The following is a 12,985-nucleotide window of genomic DNA, read 5'->3' on the forward strand; positions in this document are numbered from 1 at the left end:
TACTCATCTTTAGAAGTTCTTCTGTTCTCCTAAAATGAATACATTAAAAGGACACAAGTCACTCTTATCTCTTCAACTTTCATTCTTCAGTTCACTCAACCCTTCACTCTTAGGATTAATGTTTTCACCTATTTTAGGCATCTAGGCTAAGGTAACTGTTTAGGCTTCCTCTACAGTTAGAGTAGAAAAGATATTTTGTCCTACTAAGGTCTGTAGATTGGTGTCTAAACATGTCTATTTCTATCTATTGATTAGCCAGAAAACACTTTTACTTACTTTTGCTATACAGCTACCTAACTTCAGATACTGTTATTACAGGCCCTGATGACAATTTCCTCTCCTTTTCTTCCAAGTTTCCAGGCATTTTACCAATTTCCCTTCTATCCAGTATTTACCCAATGTATCACATTGTTGTTCATTTAATGACTTTTTAATATCCTTTAAACAGCTCTTAAATGTTAAACAGGTTTTGTGCAGATTTAAAGTAGAATCCAGTCGTTACCTCAGTATTCAAAATGTGTATTTTTTTTTTAACTCCCAGCAGAAAGCCTATAGAAGCTCAATAATAAAAACTCCAGTTTGTTTCCCCAGGTCATAGCAGTAAATAACTTACATTTTTTATTACTGTATTTGTTTTTTAACAGCATAACTATTTGCTCTTTTTATATTCATTTACCTGTTTACTGAGGCTGCTTATGTTTTGATTCTGTTTCTTGCCTTTAAAAGGCCACTAAGTTCTGTAGAATTCACTGAAAGAATGTACTTGTGTAAAATATCATACAGCTTGGGTAAGTGGTTTTGTGATGATTTATTGCTTGCTGTGCCTGACATGGCTGTAAGATTCATGTGTACAAATGAGGACAAGCTCATTACTCTCATGGATATGGCACATGTAAGTAAGAAAATGACTCAAAGGCAAGGAGCAATCATTTACCTTACCATTGCGACAGTGAGCAATTTGTATTTTGGAGATTTTGAATATCATCTTGTGTTTCTGTGACCTTGGTATCTGTTCTTGAAGTTGTATGCTGTTAGGGAGCCTGTACACATTTCTGCACTGCTGCTTGAATGATAAAATCGGTGTATCTAGACATTTTTTTATCTCATACTTATTTTAACAGTAATATATTATTCTGATTTCGTGGTATTTTACACCCATTTTGCATTTGAAAGCTAAGCAGCAGCAAAAACTGAGCATGGAAAGTTGAACCCAATGACTGTGCTAAGCATCTTTTACTCAGGCTATTTTGCCCGGTTACATCAGATCTGATCACATCTGAGCGTAGTCACCCTGTTGTTGTGTGTCATTCAGTTTTGAGCTCTTGTTGTCTTTTGTGTTTTATGTTTGCAGAAGAAACCATTTTATAAAGGTGCTTTTGGCTGCTGAGGGCAAAGCGGTGAAACTGCATGCAAGTGTGCTGTTTATTAAACGCCCACCAACTTGCCATGTTACTTTGAAGTCAAATTTTCAAGAATCTAACAGTTATTTTATGGTTTGATTCTTTTTATCCAGGGATTGTGTACTTTGTTTTGGTTTTTTTCCTTTGGGAATAGATCTCTAGCTTTGTTTCTGTTTCAGACCAAGATTAGAAGAAGAATGGAGGATTGATTCCTCCCTTCCTTCTCTTTTTACAGCTAATAAAGTGTCTGCCTGCCCCACAAAAGTAAGGCCATCCTAATTTTTAGCTTTTTAAACAAGTGTGAACTCAGGTAGAATTCCACAAATGGAATATATCCAGTTGTGACAGGATGTTGAAACTTGAGTTTTGGAGCAGGTGCCACAGCATGGCAAGTGGATTGTGTTTCTTTTTCTTTTGGGGAATTGGTTTACTTAATCAAGATCCTGACTAAAACATCAGGATTTAAACAATCACTTAATTTCCCACAATGCTGGCTTATTGACTGATTGGATGGCAGAACAAGGCCTGGATATTTAAAGGAAATGGAAGAAAAGATAAGCCCTCGCACCATGGGTTTTATTATAAAAGGGATCTTTGTTTAACATATTGGCAGCTTGTACTGCCCACTATCTTGAAGGTCTTGGAGGAGAAATGAGGCATTTTCAAAGAAGATTTTATTTTGTCCAAGTGGAAGTACTTTAAAATAAAGTAAGATATACTAGCATTTTGAATGAAAATAATAACTAAAATAATTAACATCTCATGCTTAGCCAAATTTGGTAACATTTCTGGTAAGTTTCACTTTGAATTGTGCACTTGTCCAAATATTTTATATTTTGTTCTTTTTCTTGTCTGTTGCTTGTACATTCACCTGAGATGTTTATCTTAGTGCTTTGTTTGTAATGTACCCAAGGGAAAAATAAAGTAGGCTACTAGCCTTGCATTAAAAGCATGACTGGATCTATTTAAGCTCACAAAACCGCAGAGCTTTTTCAGAGATGCATCTGAAATCGGAGTTTGACAGCCCAACAGTAACTCATTCTCCAGGTATTGGTGAAGTCTCAAGCCAGAATTTAACGATCCATATGTTTCTACAGTTAAAACTGCAATATTCAAGTACAGCAGTGCAAATTAAAGATTGAGTTTGAGCCCAGTTTCTGCCTATGATTGAACAGATTTTTTTCATGCTGGATTAAACCTTTAAATTATCAGGCTGAGAAGGAAACTTGCCTGCTGGTGAAGGCAGTGTGGATCACTGAGCAGTACTAGGTTCGTCTGTGTGGGAGACTACTTTCCTGGAGGCTAATCTAGTTCAGCTGAATGTGAACTGTCTGAGGACCATTGCAGATCTTATCATTTGATCAAATTCTTTGGCCTTGCCTCCTGAAAAATAAATGTAGTTCATACTCAAAGACTTCCACAGCATACTCGAAGAATAGTATGAGAGAAAAATAACTCCATATAGTAGGTGGCATGCAGAGCCATAGTCCTATGGCTTACTGGCAGCTACAGTTCTGATAGCCCATTGCACTATTAGACTATGCCTCTACGAGGAAATAAGATGTATAAGGGCTTGTTTTCTGGCCCTAAAAGCGACCGGCACAGTATGGCTCATGTTCATATGGCTAAACCTTCTCCTCTCTGCAGACAGGTTGGCTTTGTCCATGCTATTTGGAACAGCCATGGCTTGAGTTATCCCTAGGCATCATCTTGGAGAGTGCTCATTGGCAGGAAGTCAAAGCTCTGCTAGAGGCTGTGTTTGTTGAATGCTGTGGATGATTATGGGCAGTGACTGAGTTAGAGGCCTGATCCTCCTGAGTTTACAAAGTTAGGTGTAGTAATAAACCTTGTGTAAGGACCATGTTGGAATCTCTGTGGTACGATAGAATAGTCTCTTAAAGGTAAAGTTAGTAATTCTACAAAGAAAAACTCCACCGGTTCTTCATAGAAGTGATTCACGGTCTACAGATGAGATTCAGTTAAGTGTTTCTTTGTATGTGTAAGCTTAACCTGTTGTGCGGGACATCAGCCTTTGATCAGAATAGAAACTTTATTAGTAACCACACTGTCTTCTGATGGTGCCTGTGTACACATAGATGGTATACAGACAGTTGCTGTAGCACAGTCCGATAATGTAGAGTGTGCAGGATCTTGTATCGCTGAGCGTTTCTGGCCTTTCTGCTGGCACTCTGGGACGGAACTGAGTATATAGAAGGTGCGCAAATCTACCCATATGTAGACATATGTTGCTTTGAGACTTTATTGTCTTTATTTAGGAGTTGGTGTATGAAAGGAATATTATCCAAAAAGTTTATTTAGTAGTGAATTTCTGAGAAGAGAAGCTTTTCTCTTCCAGACACAAACTGCAGGTCTGCTTTTGCAAGGAGCAGGTGACTGATGGGTACCTTGCAGCTCCTGGCAAGGCCTGAAGGCACACAGTAGCTATTAGAGCTCATTTGATACATTTGAATGACAATGAAATGTCCAACTCTGATTACATTTTTAATGGAATTAGACAAGTGTCTAAACTTGTTAGAAATTTTTTTTTTTTTCTATCTAGGTATGTATTTCATGGTTGTGTCTCACTAGATTTGTTTGATAAACCTTTTAAACTATTTGACACTTCTTTTCTGTTGCCAGTTAGAAAGAAGCCATGATATCACTTTATTGAAATAGAAATTGAAAAAATACAAGGAGTGACCATGTGATAAATGCCACTCTTGCTTATACTGGATTATTTCCGGGCAACAGATTTATGTCAAATTATGGTGTTTTAATGATGAAAGTACTAACATTTCAGAAGAAATTACTTATTTGCAGGAAATGTTTGGTTCTTGAAAGAAGCCACCTGGGTCTGGGTGAATGCTATGTGCTAAACTGCTAGAGGGGTTAGGGCTTATTTTTTCAATTAAATTCAGCAGTGTTTGGTGGACAGGCTGCACGTATGAAATCCAGTGTGCTTGTTGACTGCCTCGGCTTCTGCAGGTATCAGCCAGAGTAGAGACAGAAGTAGCAGAGGGTATGTTCATAAGAAGTGCTTCTTTGCTGGAGTTCTCCAAGGTGAAGTTCGGTAGCCTCCACAGAGGCATTAAGTTTGGCACAAAACCAACTGGGAATAAGTTTAGAGTCTCTTCAGCAATGACAGATTATAGAACTGTTCAGTTTATTTGTTTGCATTTTACTGTCTAAAGACTGTGAGTGGTATATTTTGTTAAAAAAATGTGTGGGAGAGTTACAAAGAATAGTGAATGGGAATGGTAAGAGGAGGGGAAGAGTGGTAAGTAGGGGTACTCAGTGGGAGTGCAGGCTGGGAGGGAAGAGCAAGGGACAAAGACAAGAGTCTGAGTTTAACAGAGATGGGAATAAAAAGATTCCTACAAGGATCCAGAGACTGAGCAGGGTTGTTTCAGTCCAGGGAGGCAATGAAGACTGGTGATCTGGAAGGTAAGACTGGATGAAAGGGACAGTTGCTCTCCTCAATGTTATTTTCAGGGAAGTTCCATAGCACCTTGCAAATCTTCCGTTTAGTGTTTATGATCGGAGAAACTGGGGCAATAACTGGGGAGACTGTAAGTTTAGGTGACTGCGTCTCCATGCTTCCTCCTCATTCGATAACTTGAGTATTAAATTGTTCGCATTCTGGTCCGAGATGCTAATTGGGAAAGGATTGCTTATAAAAGCTGGTGTTTTAAGTGCCTCTTCTTTTCATGCAAATAATTGTGTATGGCTTATTGTTCCTTCCTATATATAATGATACTATACATGAGTATTATTTCTAGAGGTGCTTGTGTAGATTCCCTCCACCCCCCCAGAATCCAGATTTTTTTTATATTTTTTATTGAATGATAACTCATTGTATGACTCTTTCCATTGATTTCACCTGAATTACTTAGTTAAGAACTATATACACATGGACCAAAGGGATTTGTTTCAGTTTTTCCAGAATAAGTTTTTGCATTTATTGACAAAAGGACTCAGTTGCAAGATTGATTGCTATGGAGTTAGTACTGAAAACTTGGTATAGATCTCATTCTAACTTGCAAGTCTGTTGCTATTTAGAATTCTTATCCAAGGAAAAACAAAGGTTGGTGAAGGTGGAAAAAAGTCCTCTTCTTCCTGGACCTTCACTGGGTGTTGTTTTTAATGGTTAATAACATTTCTTTACTTTCCATAGGCAATGTTCAGTCTCTGCATGGTTGAAAGCGAAGCTCATGAGGTGAATTTGCATGGTGTCACAAGCCTCGGTTTAAAACAAGCCCTGGACTTTGCATATACTGGACAGGTATTGTACAGCTCTTCAAATTAAGAGACAAAAATGAAAGCAAACTGCAATAAAAACTGAAAATGACCTTTACAGAGGTACCAGAAATTATTTTTCTTGTGTACTGCCCAGGACAAGATTTAACAGATCTTACTGGCTTCATATATTTTTTGTTTTGTTTTGTTTTCTTTAGAGGTATTATCTGATAAAAACACTGTTTATGTGCATTGTTGCCAGGTAGTGAACCATGTAGAACTTGTATGCCCCTTTTGTGGTGACCTGGCTGTTCATAGAAACTTAATGTGAGTTGATTCTGCATTCTAAATTAAATTTAAAGAAAGGGAAAATAGCCGAGGTGTTTTCCTAATAATAAATATTTATATACTCTGCTGTATTTGACAAATTATGTAATTGAGGGGAAAAGTAGTCTCTTACTTTCTGGACAGATGCAGTCCAAGCATCTTGGTAAATGCTTATAGGTACTATACATCTTTACTGTAGCACTTTTTATGATAGCAGGTTATGTATCATGTTATGCTACTTCAGAAAATGCAGAATGATGCTCCTCTTCCCTCTGCTCCCAAAAAAGTGTATATGACCTGTCATATCTTTGCACTGAACACCTGAACAGTGCTGCTGTATGACTTCATCTCAGTTCAGAGTTCATGGATAGCGAGCACAGAACACCCAGCTATTTTTTGCTTTGACTCTAAAATTCTAGATCATAGAATCATAGAATGGTTTAGGTTGGAAGGGACCTTGAAGATCATCGAGTTCCAACCCCCCTGCCATGGGCAGGGACACCTCTGTTTAATCTAAACCTGTCCTCTTCCAGTTTATATCCATTCCCCCTTGTCCTCTCGCTACATGACCTAGTAAAAAGTCCTTCCCCAGCTCTCCTGTAGGCCCCCTTTAGGTACTGGAAGGCCGCAATAAGATCTGAACAGCCCCAGCTCTCTCAGACTCTCCTCAAAGGAGAGGTGCTCCAGCCCTCAGATCATCCTCGTGGCCCTCCTCTGGACACACTCCAGCAGGTCCATGTTCTTCTTATGTTGGGGACTCCAGAGCTGGATGCAGTACTCCAGGTGGGGTCTCACAAGAGTGGAGTAGAGGGGCAGAATTGCCTCCCTTGACCTGCTGGCCACACTTCTGATGCAGCTCAGGATCTGGTTGGCCTTCTGGGCTGCAATTGCACATTGCTGGTTCATGCTGAGCTTCTGGTCAATCAGCACGCCCAGGTCCTTCTCCCTCAAGGCTGCTCTCCAGCCATTCCCTGCCGAGCCTGTATTTGTCCTTGGCATTGCCCCGACCCAGATGTAGGACCTTGCACTTGGCCTTGTTGAACTGCGTGATGTTGGCTTGGGCCCACCTCTCCAGCCTGTCCAGGTCCCTCTGGATGGCATCCCTCCCCTCCAGCGTGTCTACCTCGCCAGACAGCTTGGTATCATTGGCAAACTTGCTGAGGGTGCACTTGACCCCACTGTCCATGTCCGTGACAAAGATGTTGAATAGTACAGGTCCCAGTACCGACCCCTGAGGAACGCCACTTGTCACTGCTCTCCACTTGGACATCGAGCTGTTGACTGCAACTCTTTGAGCGCGACTGTCCAGCCAGTTTTTTATCCGCCGAGTGGTCCATTTGTCGAATCCATGTCTCTTCAATTTAGAGACCAGATAACCAAACTATTTCTGGAAATACTGCTACAACAATTGAATCCATTGATGTATATTTTTTAATTAATTTTGAAAAGGAAAGCTTAAATCCATATTACATTATTCAGGAAGAGTTGCTGAGTTGTACAAATCTAAGGCATGTGCTTCCATAACATGAATATATGGCCTTAAATTTTTTTCAAAGGGAATTAAATAGAAATAAGGAAACAATTTTTTTTACCTGTTCTAAAGGAGCTATTTTTGTCACCAGCCCACACAACGGTTATACTTCAACATTGGCCTTAGAGATTAGCACTTGAAATTTCTGTGTTTCTGCTGTTCAAAGATTTCTTTGATATGAATAAAAGACAGATGCCATGCTATATTACTGAATTGGCTGAGGATCTCAGTACATAAGTTGTCATTGATATGCTTTTTGTTCTTTCAGTTGGAAGTTTTGATAGATAAAATTGAATGTCTCCTGTGCTGTTGGAAACCTGTATCTTAGTAATTTGAAACTATAGGTCAATTATTCTGACGAGAGAACTGTCGTTGCGAAATGGAAGTATCTTTTGAGAAGATGGGTTGTAATTAATTTCTATCTGACCCATCCTGTCTGCTGTGAATAGAGATATACTCCCCTCTATTTCAGTGAAATTCAAAGTGTAATAAACCTATGTAAAATACGTTGAGAACCTTGAAAGGATGAATTTGGCTTTTATGTAAGCCAACAGTCCACCCCACATTGCTTCCAGGATAATGTCCTCAGTTCCCTAGTAAAAAATATGTGCCTTCTATCCTTGTTCCTTTAGAGACTTTTGAGTCTTTTATTTTCAGGTATGATCTACTTTGAATAAATGAGTGGGCTTCTTGAGTTAAATACAGGTGTGCATGTATCTATAGTTGCTCATATATGTAAGTGATTATAAGGCGAAGTTTGCTCTGTCGTGTCTGTCAGGTACACCATGTGCTACTTTGAAGCACAGAAAAATGGGGAGGATTCTGTAGGAGTTCTCTTATAAAGATGCCTTTGAAGCATAATTCAGTGATATGCAGGTCTGAGAATTAGCAATGTCAAATTTTCCCTTTTGTCCTTGAAATTCTCTTCTGGCGCTGGGTTGTAAGTATTGAGCATTGGTTATGTACTGACTCAGGCTGACAGAATCTGTTTGAACGTTTCAAGGTAATGAGTGGGAGTAATCCACAAAGGCTATTAATAAATAACTGGATTACTGCATGCTTACATCAGAGAGAGTTCTGAAAACAGAGTCGTCTTTAGTTTGGGTCTGCAAACTCTTTCTGATTTAAAAAGCAAACAAACAAATTATTTCTTAGTAATCCAAAACTTACTCGTGCCAATAACAGCCTCATATTGCTCTGAAAATGTGGGTATCAAGACGTGATCTGATGTGCCTCTTAAAAGTAAAAGCCATGAACTCAAGTGAAAGCCATGAATTTTTTTATTTTTTTTTAACATGTTTGGCCAAAATATTGGTGCAAAAAATTGCTATTTCTTTAGGGAACACTGTGGAACTGACAACAATTTAGGGAAAGTGCTAAGGTATCCATGTCTAAACAGATAAATATTTATTTTCAGGTTTCTTCTCTTTATTTCTTTAATACTTTGCCAAACTTGTGTTCATTTTGAAGTGTAGTAACACAAATGTAATTTCCCTGTAAAATAATATATTGGAGACATCTGGTGGAAATATTTAATATTGCATGATGGCAATATTTGATGCCTGCAGGTTTTGAAAGTTATAAAAATTAAGAAATTTAATTTTTAGCATGACATTGCAATCTGAAATGAAACTCTGTCATTCTTGTCTTTTTTTTCTTTCTAATTTGAAATATGCCTATGGACTTAAAAGACAAACTTCATCTTCCTGTCTAGTTAGGCAGACAGTGCCTTATCGTAATTACTGCTGGAAATATTTTGCTTTTAAGGGAAAATTGATTGTTCAACAGAAGAAAAAGGTTTTGCAAAACTCAAGTATAAATAATATCATAATTCCAAATGAATTAATCCATTACTATGGTCCGTAATCATCACAAAGAAAGAAATGTTGGTATAGAAATAAGTAAAAACTTAACAAAAGGAGTAACAACAGAATTTGGTGGGTTTTTTTCCTATGCATTTAGATTCTGGATAATCCTCTAATAATGAAATCTTTAGCAAAAAAAATGTCTTAAATATATTCCCTTTTGGCTGTAGGCATTTTGCCATGTAATGTCCATATGCAGAATTCAGAGATAGAACTCTTCCTGTTGTAGTTGACTCTTTTTCTGTTGTAGCTGACATATCTTTTCTTCATAAAAGGGTTTTAAGGTCATTCTCTTATTTACTTCACAGCTGGCAACAATAAGGCCAGGCCAGAGTCTCAGTGACCAGATTACTCGCTCTTCATCCTTACAGGGGCATTCTGCAAGTGTCAGATGTGCATTGAAGGGAAATGGAAGAAGTACAATCAATACAGGAACTATATATTTTAGTTTATTAATACAGAGAAACAGTTCTTGCTGCAGAGTTTGGAGCTCACAATTCCTTCTGTCAAAGTGAGAGTCTTAACCACTGGGTTAGAGAGTCACGGGCACTCTTGCCTGCACTTTTTGACTATTTTGTTTGTTTGTTTTTAACTCTTCTGTTACCAAGAGGCATAATCTTATTTGGAGGAATGAGATAGCCCCTAAATAGGCCAGTCTAGTTGGGTGGTGAGTTACTCGTCATTACAAGAGAAGGTGCTGTTGATCAAAAGAAAACCTTTGGGCATCTGAAATTTTCAGTGCTGAAAACAGGCTCTTACAAACTGTAATTACTGCAGGACTGAGTAAGTGATTTGAACTGAAATTTTGAGGCTCTTCATTTTAGATGAGGCTCTTGCATTCCTCCTCAAATTTAGGTCCAGCAAACTACATAATAATTTATGTTGAACTGATGCACACATGTAAAATCTAAGTGATACCATCATTTGAATCAGCTGAGAGGCACTGCGGTATAATTTCAAGAAAGAAGAATTGTGCAAAAACATTGGATTTAATTTTGCAGTAGATGACTGTGATCCTAATTCCAGAAAAATACAAATACCCAGTTGGAGTCCTATGTATACTGAAATGCTTTGCTGACTTGGATCTTTCTTCTTTGTAATTATCTTCAATCATATGTCTTTAGTCTATGGTAATAGAAATATTTTGCATTTAGATAGAATTTTATTTGAGGACCTCAAAACACATTACAATAGCAAGTGATGACTGTTCTTACTTTGTTGCATCATAGACAGGAACTTATTTTGGGGGAAAAAAACTTTCCAAAGACACCACAGCAAACCAGCAGCTTTACTAGGCCTTAATACCGAGTTCTCCTAACCAAGTCCTGTTTTCCTAACTGGCTGGTCTCTCTTTTCTTTTTCTAAACCATAATATTTTGTTTCTGTTTTAATAGAAATTAAGTTGTCTTCTTAAAGTTACAAAATTATTCTGAATTACCAAGGCTGAAAAGAAAGAACCAGTGAGGCAGCCCTTGTATAAGAGATGTTTTATGTTTAGGTCTTTCTTCAAAAGTGAACTTTGGGGTAATTTGTCCTGTGGTATCTTCTTAGCCCACGATTAACACAGCCTTACACCCTGCCTATAGAATGTTGAAATATTTCCTTTGCCTGAAAGCCACATATTAAGTTGCATTTGTAATGATTTGAAAATAAGCTTTAAACTTTTTCTGTTTCTTAGCATATTTAACAGATTTTCTTTTAGTACAAAATGCTAACATACCAGCAGCCTTTAAGAAAGGTAATATCAGTATATTATTCCAGATACAAATATAGAACTTCGTAGTATTTTCACATATATTGTCATTTCATGTGATTGGGTTGCTCTCAATATTCTTGTAATGCATTATCAATTTGAGTCCTATTGAATTACTGCCTTTGTTTACTAACTTTACCTTGTATTCAGTTTAAAAACTGTCATCCTGTAACAGCTACTATCAGTTTACCAAACAGGTTTCATGAACTGGTAGGAGTACCATCTGGTGATTTTTCAAATTCATACACACAAACCTGTGGTTAGGTAAAGTATTATCTTACAGCTCCTTTGTGAAATTGTTCTTTCACCTTAGTTATTTTTTAACAAAAAACATGAATGAGTGGAAGGTCTTCTCAGATAAAGTAGAAATAAATATTTTTAAGTACAACTGTTTCTCCTGGTAATTGCTTTGACTGCTTTATAGAATCTTGGCCTTCATTTCTCATCAAATCCCACCTTGTTTGATGCTGACAGTTTTTTCTAGTGATCAACCAGTATTTTGTCTGCCATTTTCAGTCAAGACCAGGGGGAGACAGCTATCAATATCTTAGCACCTCTTGTTCTGTTAATCCTTTCTAGCTCACTTGTGGATGAGGTGTATTGCAAAGCTGTATTGTGATGCTTGATTTTTTGGGTATGTGACCCCTCGTGTCCTGTGTGTAGCATTTCCACTGGTTCCCTTTTAGTCAAAATAAATCAGAGTTTGGTTAAACTGCCTGGTGTCCCTAGCAAAAGTGACTTCAGCTATCCTCATTCTTTTCTACCAGGGGCAACATGCCAAGGTCACGGAAAACTGATTACAGCAGGACTATGTCTTACTGTAAATACTCAATGTCATTTTTCAGTGCAATTTCAAAGCAAAAAATATAAATTTGATACTTAATTTTGGACATTTCCTTTTTTACTTCTATCAGGAGGATAATCTTGTTTCTATGCCTAACACTAGGTTACAGCTACTAGGTGTTAGCTTCATAGTTCAGCTACAGGTTGCCCGGAAGGCTTAGAATAATACAGAGCTTAATTAAGTCAGTTTATACGGTTTATTGCAGAAAAAGTTAAATGTTTAATGTTATTTGTTCTGGAAAGGTATCAAGCTATGGACAAGACAGCTTTTCTAGAGCTGAAAGTCATCAAAGTAATGAAACATCTTCCCAGAAAATAGTGAATTTGCTTGGAGTCTTACTTATAATAATGGTACTTACATCATAATGGTATGAAGCTGCATCAGGGAAAGTTCAGGCTGGTCCTCAGGAAAAGATTCTTCACTGAGTGAGTGCTTGGTCACTGGAACAGGCTGTCCAGGGAAGTGGTCACAACACCAAGCCTGTCACAGTTCAAGGAGCATCTGGACAACACTCTTAGTCCATATGGTTTAGTTTTAGGTAGTCCTGCAAGGAACATCCTATGGATGCCTTCCACCTCAATACATTCTATGATTTATATACTGTGCATTTACCACAGATTTTAATTCCATTTTCTGGAAAAATATTATGACACATGATTCCTTCTGGCATTGGCTAATGAGACATCTGGATTTTGTAACAAGTGCTATCATCATTACATGCCAGGGCTTTGGGCAGTTGCCTGCAGGGGACTAGAACATTCTTCCCCTGCTCACGCTTTTTTGAAGCAGCACTTCTAAACGTGCAAGGAGCTCGGGATTTAACTCAAGCACAAATGAACAGGGAGACAGGCAGAACTGCTAACTGGTTGTGAGTGAAATGCAGTCTAAATTGCTCTAAAAGAAAAGTTAGGTTTTTTGATTGCTCTGAAGCACACAGAATGGTCTCCAGAGGGGAAAAACAAGTGGTACTTTTGTTAGATGCCTGTCTTGTTTGAAATACTGATCGCTGCAAGTGAAGTCAAGAAGGAA

The 12,985-nt window shown here is 38.0% G+C and overlaps 1 protein-coding gene across 5 annotated transcripts in view; it reads left to right on the forward strand.

Annotated features, from left to right (window-relative positions):
• The window catches only part of KLHL32 (kelch-like family member 32), a 99,465-nt gene that overhangs the window by 18,240 nt on the left and 68,240 nt on the right, over positions 1-12,985 (forward strand). For 3 of the 5 annotated variants that reach the window (XM_009889007.1, XM_009889012.1, XM_009889008.1), the window contains exon 3: positions 5,575-5,682. The exons of the other annotated variants lie outside the window; for them this stretch is intronic. In XM_009889007.1, coding sequence (XP_009887309.1) covers positions 5,575-5,682 — 108 coding nt within the window. The remainder of the gene's footprint in view (positions 1-5,574; positions 5,683-12,985) is intronic. 5 annotated transcript variants of the gene reach the window in all.

The sequence above is a fragment of the Charadrius vociferus genome, unplaced genomic scaffold (assembly GCF_000708025.1).
Source record: "Charadrius vociferus isolate BGI_N301 unplaced genomic scaffold, ASM70802v2 scaffold166, whole genome shotgun sequence".
Taxonomy (NCBI): domain Eukaryota; kingdom Metazoa; phylum Chordata; class Aves; order Charadriiformes; family Charadriidae; genus Charadrius; species Charadrius vociferus.